Source organism: Trichogramma pretiosum, unplaced genomic scaffold (genome assembly GCF_000599845.2).
Source record: "Trichogramma pretiosum strain Unisexual culture from Peru unplaced genomic scaffold, Tpre_2.0 scaffold7, whole genome shotgun sequence".
In the NCBI taxonomy this organism is placed as follows: Eukaryota; Metazoa; Arthropoda; class Insecta; order Hymenoptera; family Trichogrammatidae; genus Trichogramma; species Trichogramma pretiosum.
This window is the reverse complement of record NW_019641639.1, coordinates 2254962-2269989: the sequence shown is the minus strand read 5'-3', so window position 1 is coordinate 2269989 and position 15028 is coordinate 2254962. Positions and strand designations below refer to the sequence as shown.

Here is a 15028-nt window from a genome sequence, read left to right as displayed (position 1 = left end):
TTATTATTATTATTATTATTATTATTATTATTATTATTATTATTATTATTATTATTATTATTATTATTATTATTATTATTATTATTATTATTATTATTATTATTATTATTATTATTATTATTATTATTATTATTATTATTATTATTATTATTATTATTATTATTATTATTATTATTATTATTATTATTATTATTATTATTATTATTATTATTATTATTATTATTATTATTATTATTATTATTATTATTATTATTATTATTATTATTATTATTATTATTATTATTATTATTATTATTATTATTATTATTATTATTATTATTATTATTATTATTATTATTATTATTATTATTATTATTATTATTATTATTATTATTATTATTATTATTATTATTATTATTATTATTATTATTATTATTATTATTATTATTATTATTATTATTATTATTATTATTATTATTAATTTATTATCATTACTTTTATTATTTTATTTATATTTTTATTATTATGTCAAATTTCGATTAGATTTAATTTCATTGTTATTATAAATGTTTTTATTATTTCATTTCAATGCTATACTTATTATAATTATTTATTAACATAGATTTAAAATGTTGCTCGCACCCGGTCGAGTAAACGTGTATCATTATTTTAATTTTTTTCTCTTCTTTATATTTATATTATAAAATCCAAAGCAATCGAATAAAAGCATAACAAAAAACGACTTGTCTTTTCTATAGTTAAACAGTAGTAGTAATAGTAACAATAGTGGCTGCGACGGCTGCACTTTTGGCAGAAAATTATCGTGGCAGGGCACTGAGTATGCAAATGTTGTTTCCCTTCACGTGATAGTCTCAAAAATCACGTGACAATGATGTGTGGCGCCGAGAAGAGGACGGTGATGGTTGCGATTATCGTGAAGAGAGTAAAAATGATTAGGCACATTCTATCAATCACCATCGCAGCAAACTTCCAGTCATTGGCAATTTTTGTCGACACCTCGTTGTCCTTTAATTGGTTTGTGATTATCTGTAATAGTTAAAATTTTTATCGTAATATAGCATTGCTATGAATTTGTAATATTCTTAATATGAATTTAAGAGTTTGGTTTCAAGACTGCGTAAATTACCGGTGATAACACTAATGACCCGGTTTAATTCTACAGACAAAACCGCTACAGCTTCCATATAGAGGAAGTTATGTGATAGGCTTGAAAATGAGATTTGGCACCAGACGTGGTACTCAAAATTCAAAAATGAAATACGAATTTTCCCTTCAATAACCAAACCCTTTCATTAATATAATTTTTTATGAGGAAGCTCTTTGCCAATAAATTCGCAGCGGTTTTTTTACCCTTAATATGCTCTCAAATAAAGTCCATTAGTCTACCGATGACCAACATTTAGAGGATGTTTTAATTGGATCGATGTGCTCAGTCAAAAACAACTTATAACATAATATAGTATTTGACGCCGATAACTTGTGATAGCAAAAGAACGTTAATATCTCTTTGAAAAAGGGAAAAACCGCTGACTAGTTCTGTTCTATTTTCTGGATTAAAGCCTCCTATTTTAAATAAGAACATGGAATGTACAAAATTGATACGAAATTCTGAAGTCATTTCTAAATTAACTGAGCATATAGAGCATCATTATTATGTTCTAGGAAAGCCCAAACAAATTTTTACATAAATCTGTGATTCGTAGATGGAAATATCTTTTTGCTAGTTTTTATTTCACTTTTTGGCATATCACACGTAATATGACTGCTAGACTTTTTCGAAGTAATTATAAAGAAATATTTGAATCATAATTTTAGATGTAAAATTTAATTAGGAACTGATGAGGGAGCCTTTACGAGCAGAGGGTGGATGAGGGGGGAGAAAGTGAGAATTTATTGATTTATAAATTAGACTGAGGAAATATTATAATTGAAAAAATTACAAAGTTCAAAATTCGCATCTTTTTATTTACGCTCCAGTAGAAATGGGTGGTTGCGCGCGCATATTGAGCAGGGTCGCAGAGCTGTTCCAAGTTCTATATAAATAATATTGTCTGGAAAATTACCTTTATTTCCTTCAGTATGAGTATGAGCTCGTATCTGGCACAAAAACAGGCGCTTTGAAGCAACGGCTCACCATTAGGGTCTGTCGGTGGATGAGCGTGGTGGTGTGGCGTGTGTCCTAGCTGATGACCGACCGATACGGGTGGCGGTGGAGGTGGTGGGTAAGATGAGTGAGCCATCGGTGTTTGATGCTGATGATGAGGCGTCGTCGTAGCCGTATGAGGATGATGATGGTGATGTGGAGTCACGTGTACGTGTCCGTGATGATGTGGACCCGGTGTGCTGTATACATTGTTCAGCAGGTTGTTGTGCGACGCAAGTGCATTATCTTCTAAATCAAGTACATTAGCAAGAAGAGACTTGCTTGAACGTTGATGCAACTCCAAATCACCGTAAGACTTGCTCGGACCTAAATAAGAGTAGTCAATGATAGAGTCTATTTTCATCATTGTTTTTAAGATAAGTAAAGTCTATTTTGGTATGTATATCACTACACCATATTATAATGCGTAAAAATACACCTGTCACTGGAGAAGGTTTTTGAGACTTTTGTATCAACTCATCGTCTTCTGGAATTGGCCTCGACATTCGTAATATACAAGGTAGCCAATCTAAAAAGACGACTCTCACCTGAAACGTATAGTTCTAATAAAAATTTTGTTCAATGACATTTATTTTCATAGAAACTTATTTCAAGTAAGGTCATTAATGCAAGAAAATAGAGTGAACCAGCCAGTTATCGGACACTTAAGGAAATTTCCTATTATAATCGATTGGGGGAGCTTACTCGTTTGATAAAAATTTTTTTTGAATATACCATCTTTTAGGAAATTTTCTGCTCTTTCTAATGCATATGTTTATTTTTACCTAAAATAATTTTTTCAGCTATTTAAGAAGAATTTCTAAAAAAACCCGAAAATGTTAGTTTTCGGACACTTTTTTTAGTTTTCGGACACCCTAAAAATTAGGTTGTAAATCAATAATTATGTTCATGTGAGTAATAGAAATGAAATTAATAAACTAAAAAGGCTAAAAAATTATATACTGAACCATTTTATTATGTTATTAACAATAAAAAATTATTTACAAATTTAATTTTACAACTTTTTTTCTGTCTCTCGACCCTTCTTTTTTCGGCTTTTTGAATTCATCAATAATTTCCCTTTTAATTTTTTTCTCATGGTTCTTCTACTACTAATTGATTCCTTGATAAAATCGTTTTTCTTACTGTGTCAAATTTTTTTATGGCTTTTTGAATTTTGACGCTCTTGACTTACTTTCCTTTTAATTTTTTTGAATAATTCTGCTTCATTTTGGTCTCTTGGGTCAATAACCGGACACCAAAATTTTTATCCAATTTGACCCGTTGAAAATAATAAAACTATGGGAAATTGTTGAAAAAGGCTTCTGAACATGCTCCAATAGTTTTTTTTTTATGAATAATTAACATTTCAAGTAATTAAGTCAGATTTACGAAAACCACTTACTAAAGGATTTTCGTTAATTTTGGCAATTTATCATACATTGTTAAAGTAGCCTGCAAATCTAACTAAATTATAATTGATATAATGAACCAATCTTTTATCAATCTACGTCATTTTGAAGAAAATTGCATGCTGAATTCATTAAAAAAAACTGCGCATCGCTAGAAGTAGGCGTTATTTTATTATTCTAACTCAAAGTTGAAAGTGTCCGAAAACTAGCAGTGTCCGGTAACTGGCTAGTTTACCCTACATTTCAGTTTATAATTGTATTTACCCAATCTGACATTTCATGCGTATCCGAATTACGATGGTGATAATTTAATATAAGTATTGTACTGACTACACTACTCGCCACCATGAACATGATGCAATTGAAATACGTTCCTAAACATAAAGTCCAAAGGTTTATTTTATTTTTCCTCAATCATAGTTCAATATTTTATTAAAGTTTATCATTTTTACTGAAATTTACCTAAGAGCGGTACAGCATCTGAAGTGGCTGGCATCGTTTCTGCTACCATATTAAGGAACACCGTGAGTGACAAAAGAATAGTTACTCCTATGGAAAAATTTTTTCAATTTTCGTTTACTCCGGTTAGTCATAAGCTTTCTAAAATTTCTTTGATTCAAACAAGTATCTTACCAAGAGAAAGTTTTTCACCAGAATCAGGGGGCAATGTAAACCCTAACACAGCCATGCTAGCAATCAAAACGCATGGTACGATTAGGTTGAAAAAATAGTAGAGAGTACGCCGTCTTATTATAACGACAAATGTGATATCGATGTACGGCTCGGGGCAACAATTGTAATAAATTTCATTTCTTTTGCCTGGAACACCTGAAAATTTGAATAAAAATAAATTAGTTTAGTAGTGAATGTAGATTTTAAATAAATAACTTCAACAAATAAGAAGCCTGTCTATTTTTTTACACACGGTAGAAGCCCTGTATATAAATTTCGTTTAATTATATCCGCTGCTTATTGTAATCAAAACACGCGGTCCCCATTTCCCCTTATATATTTTATAACGGGGAAATTGATCCGGAGATCCGTTGGATGGATGAGCAGATTGAAGTTCAGCTGAGGGAATAGTCGTGCTTCAAGTTTTAATATAAATCGATTTATTAAAGACTAAAAACTAAAGACACCCAAAAATAGTTAAGATTAAATTAGGCAATGGCCTGTGATGACAAATAAAACAATAAATTGAGTTGGCGTCTGCCAAAGATAAAATTCGTGCGCACGACTATGATCTCCGCGAGCCGCTGCTCCGCTCAGTGTGCGAAGAGAGAGAGATTACTTTTACGTCGAGCAAGTACTTACAATTGGCTGTCAGCCTATCCGGATGGCTCGCTTGACACCCTTGTGACGAAGGGTACTGGCACGCGTGCACTGCAACTGCACCAATTAACGTGACTCGACTTATCAACTCTAATTCGTAATCGCGAATTTACAATTTAATATCACGGCAAACTTATGCCTATTAACGTGGCAATCGGTAGCAAAGCCAGTAGCAGTCTCAGCTCGCGGGCCTGTGCATCCTAGGCGCGAGCCCCGAAATTATTTCTCTCTCCCCTCTCGTCGCACACCAACGGCACCGCGACTCGACGGTCGACGATCTGTCGTGCTGAAAATGAAGTACATATTATTTATAATTACTTCAAAATAATAACAATTGTCGGGAGAGAGTATAACGAATAATATATTCGTTACAATTTTTATATATTAATTTAAAGTCCAGATTTTAGTTTATTGTAATCAAAAGCCGTTTATATGAATCAAATGATATTGAAACATCACGAAGTAAACATACATAAAATTTAACCATACCAAATGATTTAACTCAAATTTTTATTATAACGCGTACAAATATCAATTAATTTTTTAATTTATTCGGTAGTGTGCCGCTGTACCTGAATTTGATACTTGCCAGGCAAAGCCTAAATGCAAGATCATTTTTTACTTGAAGCGCGATTTCTCAATAGGTGGGAACCGATTGATGAAAGTTAGAGTAAAATCAATATCTTCCGCTCTTTCAAATACTCAATAACGATGAAGTGAACAAGAATCACGGTGGCTTAATTGGTTAAAGCACTCGCCGGTTATAAGCGAGGTTGACACTGGTTCGATTTTGGTCCGAGATCATATTTTTCGTTCTGGGTACAATAATTAAATAAATTAATTAAGTTGTGAGTATGCAAATCATCGTTTAGAAGCTCCTCCTCAGTTAGGTATAATAAAATAGTTTTTCGTGAATTTTCGAAGAGAATACATATCCTAAATCGCGTTTCATGTGAAAGATGATCTTGCATTGTGGAATTTTCCTGGCAGGTATTAATTTAAGGTACAACGTCACACTACCGAATGAATCATAAAAATCAAACAATTTAATTTTATTGAAATAGTATGATTTGCTCGAAAAGTGCAACTCGACGTAAAACAACACCAAAATTAGGAGTTTTACAGCCACTTCAAATCGCAAAAGAAATAGTTTGGAAAATACAAAGATGAAAAAAGTTCTCAAGTAATGTTTCGTTGAAGTGTGTAACAAAGATGTTAAAATATACCAGTTAATGGCTTCATATTAAAAATAAAACCAGTTTGATTTGAAAAAAAATAAAAACATCAGATTTCAAAGTCATTGGGGAATGGTTTTCTCGATGGTTTTAGAGACAACAATAAAAAAGAAAGAAAAGGCGCGTCTGCCTTGCTCATAATGTGCTACTTACGACACGTGTACAATATACTGTTTTATAGCACTGCGTGGCATAAGTTCATATTTATGGCACGTTTTTCTGTGGCATAAGTCGCACATTATGGCACCGCTGCGTTCGCATCGCACTCGCGTACGCTCGTGCGCTAACCTTACTTCGCGCTACCAGAAAGTGCGACTTATGGCTCGGAAAAGGGGGCATAAATGTGAACATAGCACAGTGCTATAAAATAGCGTATGATACTCGGGCCATAGGGGACACTTTTCGGCCCAGCTATTAGGACCCTCGCTGCACTCGGGCCCTAAACTACGCCGAAACTACGCCGAAACTACGTAAATTACTATTACAGCACTGTGCTAAGTTCAAATTTATGCCCCCTTTTCCGAGTTATGAGTCGCACATTCTGATACCGCGGAGTGAAGTTAGCGCACAAGCGCAGCGAGTGTGATAGGCGCCATGCTTTGGTGAGGGTGATATGCTATAAAAAGTTACCAATTCATTAAGATTATTTTTCGGTAGTGGACGCTATACCCTTTAAATTGATATCTACGTAGGCCAGGCCTGAATGTAGCCTGAATGTGTCTACATTCAGGCCTGGCCTACGTAGGTATCAATTTAAAGGGTATAGCGTCCACTACCGAAAAATAATCTTAATGAATTGATATTTCGGGGCGCGTAAAAAGTAAAAATTAAATATAAAAAGTTAATTGGATTAAACAGCCACAAAAAAATGTTCGAGTCCAGAGACCAGACCCAGTGGATATTAAGAATTTGAGGTCGCTGAATTCGAATCCAGTGTCGGTTTTTCAAGGCTAGCTCATTTGAAGGTCAATTCTCCCGGCGAGAATAGAGGCTCAGAATTTTTGAAATAATATATGTATGTATGTCAACGATCCGTTTGTCAACGATCTTGACACGTGTTTGGTACCTTATTGAGGACTGAACGATACCGTCACGCCACGTAGTGGCGAAATTTCGTACTAGCGTATTAGGGCGAATTTGATCAAATAACATTGGAAATACGATAAATGTGGGAAAATAATAAATGTTGCACAATGAATTTTGTAAAAATGATGAATGTTATTTGGTCAAATTTGCCCTAGAATACGCTAGTACAGAATTTCGCCGCTACGTGGCGTGACGGTATCGTTCAGTCCTACATAGTACATAATGAAAGGGTCATCATAGTAAAAGACAAAAAATATATGAACGTATGGAGGGTGGGGGTAGGAGTGACGGGGAGTTTACAATTTCGGCTTTGGCACTCTTTTACTATGTACTATAATAAGCCAAAAGCACGTCAAGATCGGTGTCATACCTGCGCACAATCATTTCAAGAATTCTGAGCCTTACCCATATATAATAAATTTGCCACTGTTGCTCGAAAGTACTACACAAGACTAGAACTCTGTTGAGCCGTTGCTTACGCCAGCCGCAGGCCAGAGAGAGAGAGAGAGAGAGGGAGAGAGATCACGGGCCAAAACACGAGCAGTTCATTACAATGGCTTGCAGCTAAGCTCGGATTTGACACAGTCATTCACGCGTCGCGATTCAACACAAAAAATAAAAATAAAAATTAATACGACACGCGGTCAATTACCGATTGTACTCGGCCAAAGGTCGCAAACAGATTTTGCGCGTAAGCTCATTTCAACGAGGCACGAAATAAATTTCTTTCCTCTCCGACGTATCCAAGCAAGGCTACGGCTAAATATACGACAGATCAAGTCGACTGAAATAAAAGGCGCATAATACAAATTATAGTTTAATAAATTTTAACTAATTGGTAGGAGAGAGCATAACGAATATAATTCGTTGCACAGTTTGTAATTTATTACCTAAAAGGTCCCATTCGCCGTTCGTGATGAAACTGCTTATGTCACCGCCAGATTCATCCTGAAGTTGAAGATCCAACTATAATTAAGATAAAATAAATTAGAATATGCATTTTCTAAACATTAACATTGTGAATTTTTAAACTTTACTATAGTCACATGTTGTTCCTAAATTATCATACGTAAGCTTAGTTTCAGCCTTGTGCAAAGTGACAAAATTGCATGGATATCCGCGTTGATTATCCACGTGGATTAGCTATCCACAAGGATTAGACATGGATACCACGCAGATCTGACAACGATTTCACGTGGATCATACAAGGATGGAAAAAAATTTTAAGTTGGTGGTTTTTCAACTCTACGAGGATCTTGGACTTATTTCGCGAGCTCGCTGCAAGTATCCGCGAGGTTTTGTCGGTGAATCGTTTTGGATTTTAACTTCTCCACGTTGATAATTGATTAATCCACGAGGATTTTTCAAGAAATTTCCGAGGATCTTGGACTTGTTTCGCGAGCTCGCTGCAAGTATCCGCGAGATTTTGTCCGTGAATCGTTGTGGATTTTAACTTCTCCAAGTTGATAATTGATTAATCCACGAGGATTTTTTGAAAAATCTTCGAGGATCTTTCTACATCCACGAGGATTTCAGCGAAAATCGTAATGGGTTGATAAAAAATCTGCGTAGATTTCTAGTCAATCCACGAGGGGTTTCGTGGAAATCCTCGCTGATCTTTTAAAAATCATCGCGGAGGTTCAAAAGTCTACGAGGAATTAGCAAAAATCGTCGTGGGTTGATAAAAAATCTGCGTAGATTTCTGGTCAATCCACGAGGGATTTCGTGGAAATCTACGTTGATTGTTTAAAAATCATCGCGGAAGTTCAAAAGTCTACAAGGATTTTAGCAAAAATCGTCGTGGGTTGATCGAAAATATGCGTAGGTATTATGTCAATCCACGCGACTTAGCTACGTAGACAATTTATTTAATCCACGTGGTATCCATGTCCGATCCACGTGGTATCAATGCCTGATCCTCGAGGTATCTATGTATGATGCACGTGGAATCGGTGTGATTATCAACGCGGATATCCATGCAATTTTTTTCAACTGGGTAGCTAGCGTTGAATACCGAGTTAAAGCACTAGTTTTACAATACCGAGAGAATATTAGTAAGGGGAATAAAACGTTATTATGATTAATGGTTGTACAAAAAATACGTTAGATCAAGTATCTAATTGGATAAATACTAGCAAGCATATCAAAATTAAATAATTATTCTCACCTGAAAGCCATCATATGTCCAAGAACCGAACTTCATTTCACAGCGTTGATCATCAAATGGGAACCAAGTAATGTCAATTTTACAGGTACTTTTGAAAATGCCTGGAGGCACGTATAAGCATGTACCGTTTTCTTTGACCACAACGTTGGTTGGATAGGTACCATCAAAACCTTCGTCCGCACTACGCAAAATATAAACAAAGAAATTATGACTTATGTGAACAATTTTAGTCAGTCTAGTTAGTTCATAGCACATACATTTTTGTACAATTCTTTTTTTTAGCTTAAATTTCAATAATTCTTAGCTAGCTACATTCATCGAAAAACAAGCTTTTTCGATTATTGAATTTTAAGCTAAAAAACGCATCGTACAAAAATCGCTGTATCTCAGCGAAATCAGTGAATTTTTAAAATCTGAAAACAGCGTTGGAAAGGTAAAATAAAAACATATCAGATATCCGAATGTAATTCTTTTCAATGGGTGATTATACTCAGCCATTTTCTTGAAGATACGAATATGCCTTTTGATCTTTCCATTTTTTATAATGTCGTTTTTTGGGATAAAATCGTTCATTTTTATATGGACATAATCTTAAAGCACATAATATTATATATCATTGGATCTGTCACAAAAAATCCTAAATTTTAGCAGTGTAAAAAAATTTTTTAAATTTTTTCTGTCAATTTTTAAACGTTTACAAGACGATTTTTTGTTTTTTACGCAGAATAAAGATATCGAAAAAGTGAATTTTTTTCAATGAAATCGTCTCCCGTGGTCAAAACTGACTACGGAATTCGATTCTACACACAAAAATACGTAAGAAAACGTCTTGTCAATATAAATTTTACCCTGAGAGCAATGTTAGCAATCTATAATATGATTGCCACTTTCAGAGCGATTTTGCTAAATTTCCGAAGCACGTTTTTAAACTTCAACAGCCTATCGACACCGGTTCCCGTCACTTGTTTGACTTTTTTCATCTGAAACCTTAAAATTTCAGCTAAGCTGTGTGCCCAGGCGAAACAAAAATTGTTTGCAAAAACGACCCGGTCTGGTATACATGTATGTACTTACTTACATTCACTCGACAACAAAATTATCGCAACAAAAAATTTCATCAAAATTTTGTCGATTTTCAAATGCTTCTATCTTGGGCTATATTTATCGTATCGACACGAATTTTTTTTGATTTCTTGGAAATTTTGTTCTTTTTCAATCCATATACATATATTATGATTAGATTTGAGTTAATATCGAGTTACCAGTAGTATTTGAGCGTAGCACTAAAAATCACTGAAAAAAATTGATTGTTTTGAATGTGTACCAGTACCACAGTAATTTTTTTATTCAAATTGTTGTACAATGGATTGTGGAGTGGACGAATTTGAGCAAGTCTGCGAGTTTTTGCAGAGTTTCGCCGACATCGTACACGTTTACTCAGACAGAGTAGAAATACTCTTGACAGTCACCAGACTGGAGTATGACAAGTGACCCTGAGGAGGGTCGATGTTATTTGTTGCCTCTTAGTTTACAGGTTTTGTAAACTCTACGTTTAGTCCTGAGAAGGACTAGTTTTTGATGCAGGCTGTTAATTTGTGCAGAAGGACTGGCTCGGCTCAAACTCGGCTTCGCCTCGGATGATAAATTACACGTGCTCTGAGACTTTCCTTTTTCGCTACATAGGTGCAAATACAATTTTTTGTGAATCCCCCAGCCTAAAGTAACATTTTCATTTCGTTCAGCGGGAGTAAAATGTTACTTTAGGTTGGGGTAGCACAACAAATTTTTTTGGGGTCTCCTGGTACCCAACACTGAAGCTCCCTGTGCTTAGTTTGATCTCATGGGCCTTAGGGCCCATTTTTAGAGGATTTTCCACATTATAAAAAAATCTTTGTTATTTTTTATATCGATATAGAAGTACTTGAACGAAAAAATGCAACGATCAAAAGTTTTTTAATTTTTCAAAGAATCTGCTGGAATTGTTTCAGAATTTTTGAGACCATTTTTTTGGAGAGAGTGATAGATACCAGGAGACCCCAAAAAATTTTTGGAGCAAATCCATGACCCGGAGCTGGGGTGGTCTCTTTGTTAGTTTAAAGTCATTGAAAAGTTTGTACCCCAACAAATGTGATCAAACGCAAAAAATGAGAAAATTTATTAATGTTTTTGAGCACATATGGAATAATAGAACTGATATAAAGGTATAAATAAAAATTCCATAAAACTGAATCTATAAAGAGCATTTTTCTGAAGACTTTGATTTGTACTACACTGAAAAAACGATCACTGTTCTGAGCACTAAAGCCGACTCAGTAAACAAGACGAGGCAGTCACTACCAGATTTCTAAGTAGAGCGCACTGTACAATTTAGTAATACACTCTTTGAGGTTATGGTCAGGAGACTATAGAGCGTATTACCAAATCGTACAGTGCACTCTACTGAAAAATCTGATAGTGGCTACTAAGTCGCTGCGTCATCTTGTTTACTGAGTCGGCTTCAGTACTTAGAACAGTGATCATTTTTTCAGTGTAGAGTTCTCTACTATAAAAACTCTGGTCTATAAAAAGTCTGAACCTGGTGCAAAAATTCTAAAATAACTAAAATAAGCTATTTATAAATACAGAGGCGTACTCTGCATATTTTTACACATTTTGGAGAGCTATTAAGTTTAATTTTTATGTAGTAGAGATAGATTGTCTCAAAACTGCACTTTATATTATAAAAATAGCATAATGGAAATAATTGTTGTATAACTCCCCTTATATTCTGCGTTTTTTAGTATACGATATTTATAGCATTAATATGAATGTAAAAAATAAAAAATAACAAAAAAACAAACACATATGATCATTGAGGGTAGCATGTTTTACAAAAATTATGGTGATTGCAATTTTTTAGAAAATTCAATTTTATCATGTTCAAAAGCTACCAAAAGTTTTTGAGAATTTCTCGTATGTAGGAATGAGTACACGTGAACGCGGGTACGCAAAAAATATATGTGTTGGTGAATATGTCGTTACGCTGTACTGCACATCGGCTAGCAGTAGATTGGTTGGAAGTCAGCCAGTTGGCTGTAGCCCAATTCGTCATTTCATTCTTTTTGAATCTGACTCGTCGTCGCTACGCGTACGTCCCCTTCTTCTTCTTGCCATTTATATGAGCCTCGTTTTTTCGGTGTAACCCGTTTCATCTTTTTTCACCATTATATAGCAAAGCAACCACCTTTGCTTCTCCTACTCAGAAGTCATTTTTTTAACCAATGTTCTTCTCAACCTAAATATATACGATTGACAAGTTTGTAACACATGTGCTGAGTGGTTTGGTAAAGACAGATTTAAGATTAATGAATTATTAGAAAGAAATACAATAATGGCTTTAAGTAAATAAAATTTTCTGTCGTGCTTACAAAACGATTTTGAATTCGTGTATACCGTATGTACAATATGTTATGGACTCAAACGTTCGCCAATTCTACTAAATTAAGGGCTACTAGGGGGCTTGAAATCGAAAAAAATTTTATTTTATTGTCGAATTGGATTTTTTGTCTCCTTTCCATTGCATTTTTCAAAACTTCAAAATTCTGATCATTCACTGAGCTGTTTCCGTGGGTCTTTTTTCGTATGCTTAGCTTCTTACATTTTTTTTCATTTTACGTTTTCTGGCGTTTCTCTCGATTAATATATTAATATAAATCGAGTATGAGCGAACTCCTATTTGGATTTATTTACCCAAGTAACCCAAGTAAACATTAATATTTAAAAATTGTTCTGTTAAATTGTTATATTAAAAGCATTAAGAAGGTACCTTTGAGTACTGCTCTAGTGAAGATTTCATGGTGGCTCAAACGATAAAAGAAACTAGAACTAGTCTAGCTAAATAGTTTCTAGGCAGGCGCGTCTGCTCATTTCGTTTACTATATAAATCAACTGTTGTGTGCAGGTTAAGTCGATCGTTTAACACTGCACAAGATTTGAACTGAATGTCACCAGAAAATGCATATTTGTGAATATTTTTCGATTTAATGCACAGTACTTATACGTAGTGAAAGATTACAAAAATTTAACACGAGGTACTGTGATTGAGGGGTTTGACGAGTTTATTGAAGGGCTAAAAAAATTCCACGTGAATCCGTTTTATAACTAATGAGGTATGCTTTTAAGTGTACAAAATTATCGTCATTTGCATAAGATACAACTTAATAAAAATGTTTTACTCGTATAACTCGACTGAATTGAGTAGTAGTCTAATGAAATCAACCAATCAGATCGGGAATGACTAGGTGACAAAATGGTGAGTCTCATTAAATGGTGCTACTTTTCACATTGACAATTGATGATGACGGTTTTGCCGCATCTCTAAAACAAATTTGTTCCAACAAAAACTATATGAAAGCATTAGAAGTGAAACTTCAGAGTCCTTTTCCTTCTGACATGAAATATTTTTTCCGACTATGAAAATATCTGATTTTCTGGGCAAAATGCTTTCCAAATTAGTGATTCAATCAGTGGCAGCCTCATCTTCAATTAAGCCGTTGATGGGAAGAAATATGCAGTTTGCCAGTTTACCTCCCACGGCAACACATCCACTTTCCCCACGAATTCTATATCCCATTATCCTTTCCAAAGTATCCCCAATATCATTTTTTTTTTCATTTTTTGGGTTCACCATCTAAAAGTTATTTTTCTTCTTTCAAGACAGAAAGAAATATGGCGCTCGCACGTATTTTCTAAGCTCTGATGCTCTTACCTTGCAATTTCTCACGTATTTGTGTGGTTTCATCTTAAAGCAAAGGTCTTTCTGGCGTATCGCTTGCGGCTTTTCATTCCCGAGAGGTTGAAACGTGCCTGCATTACCGATAGCTATTTAGATATTACCTGTTCAAAGTCTTTTAGTTCTGCGTTCGACTCGATACTTATATTTTTCCATAACACAAAATATCTAATTTTTATGGACTATTTCAAAAGAAAATACTATATGATTTTTAAATTTTCAAACCAAATGTCTCTAGCTACCTTTAAAAAAAAATTGAAAGAAAATATACAGAAGTATTCATGAATTTCTCAGTTGCTCGAATTTAAAAATTCACGTCTTTTCGGTAGCAGACTATACAGATGTTTTGACACAATAAAGTTACTTTGCCCTGATGCAATAAGAAAATAAGAGTGAAGAAGGAAGCTGCTATAGGAAAAAGATCTTTATTAAATCTGAGCGGAACGAAGTCGTTTCATGTCCAGTTTTCCTAATTTTAGGAGTAAAATCTTTGGTACTAGACGCATTACAAATTAGTTTTTTGAATGTAAACCGTGCATTCTTATTTCCTTTTTAGAATCTTTTTTTGAAAAAGGATTTTTTTATATATTTATACTGGGTCATTATTATTTATATTGTACACGTGTCATAAGTAGCACATTATGAGCATGGCAAAAGCACCTTCGCTGCGCTCGGGCGCTTTACTCTGCCGTGCCATGATCTGCTACTTATGCCACTGTTTCACAATGTACTAGTATGATACTCGTGCCACTGGGACACTTTCCTACACGGGTATTAGGACCCGAGCCCAGTAAGAAAATCCAAAAAGTAATGGAAACAGGTGTCGATCGATTTTTAATATTTAATAACGTTAAAATTTTGATTCGATTCTAAAGTCGAATT

The 15028-nt window shown here is 34.2% G+C and overlaps 1 protein-coding gene across 3 annotated transcripts in view; it reads right to left on the bottom strand.

Moving 5' to 3' along the window:
- Window positions 1–545: 545 nt before the first annotated feature.
- Window positions 546–15028, bottom strand: part of LOC106648986 (acetylcholine receptor subunit alpha-type acr-16-like) — an 84609-nt gene continuing 70126 nt past the window's right edge. For all 3 annotated transcript variants that reach the window (XM_014366239.2, XM_014366248.2, XM_023459604.1), the window contains 8 exons: window positions 9376–9556; window positions 8099–8174; window positions 4189–4383; window positions 4018–4104; window positions 3820–3929; window positions 2583–2691; window positions 2064–2470; window positions 546–1026 (listed from right to left, as the gene is read on the bottom strand). In XM_014366239.2, coding sequence (XP_014221725.1) covers window positions 859–1026; window positions 2064–2470; window positions 2583–2691; window positions 3820–3929; window positions 4018–4104; window positions 4189–4383; window positions 8099–8174; window positions 9376–9556 — 1333 coding nt within the window. In that variant the 3' untranslated portion in view covers window positions 546–858. The remainder of the gene's footprint in view (window positions 1027–2063; window positions 2471–2582; window positions 2692–3819; window positions 3930–4017; window positions 4105–4188; window positions 4384–8098; window positions 8175–9375; window positions 9557–15028) is intronic.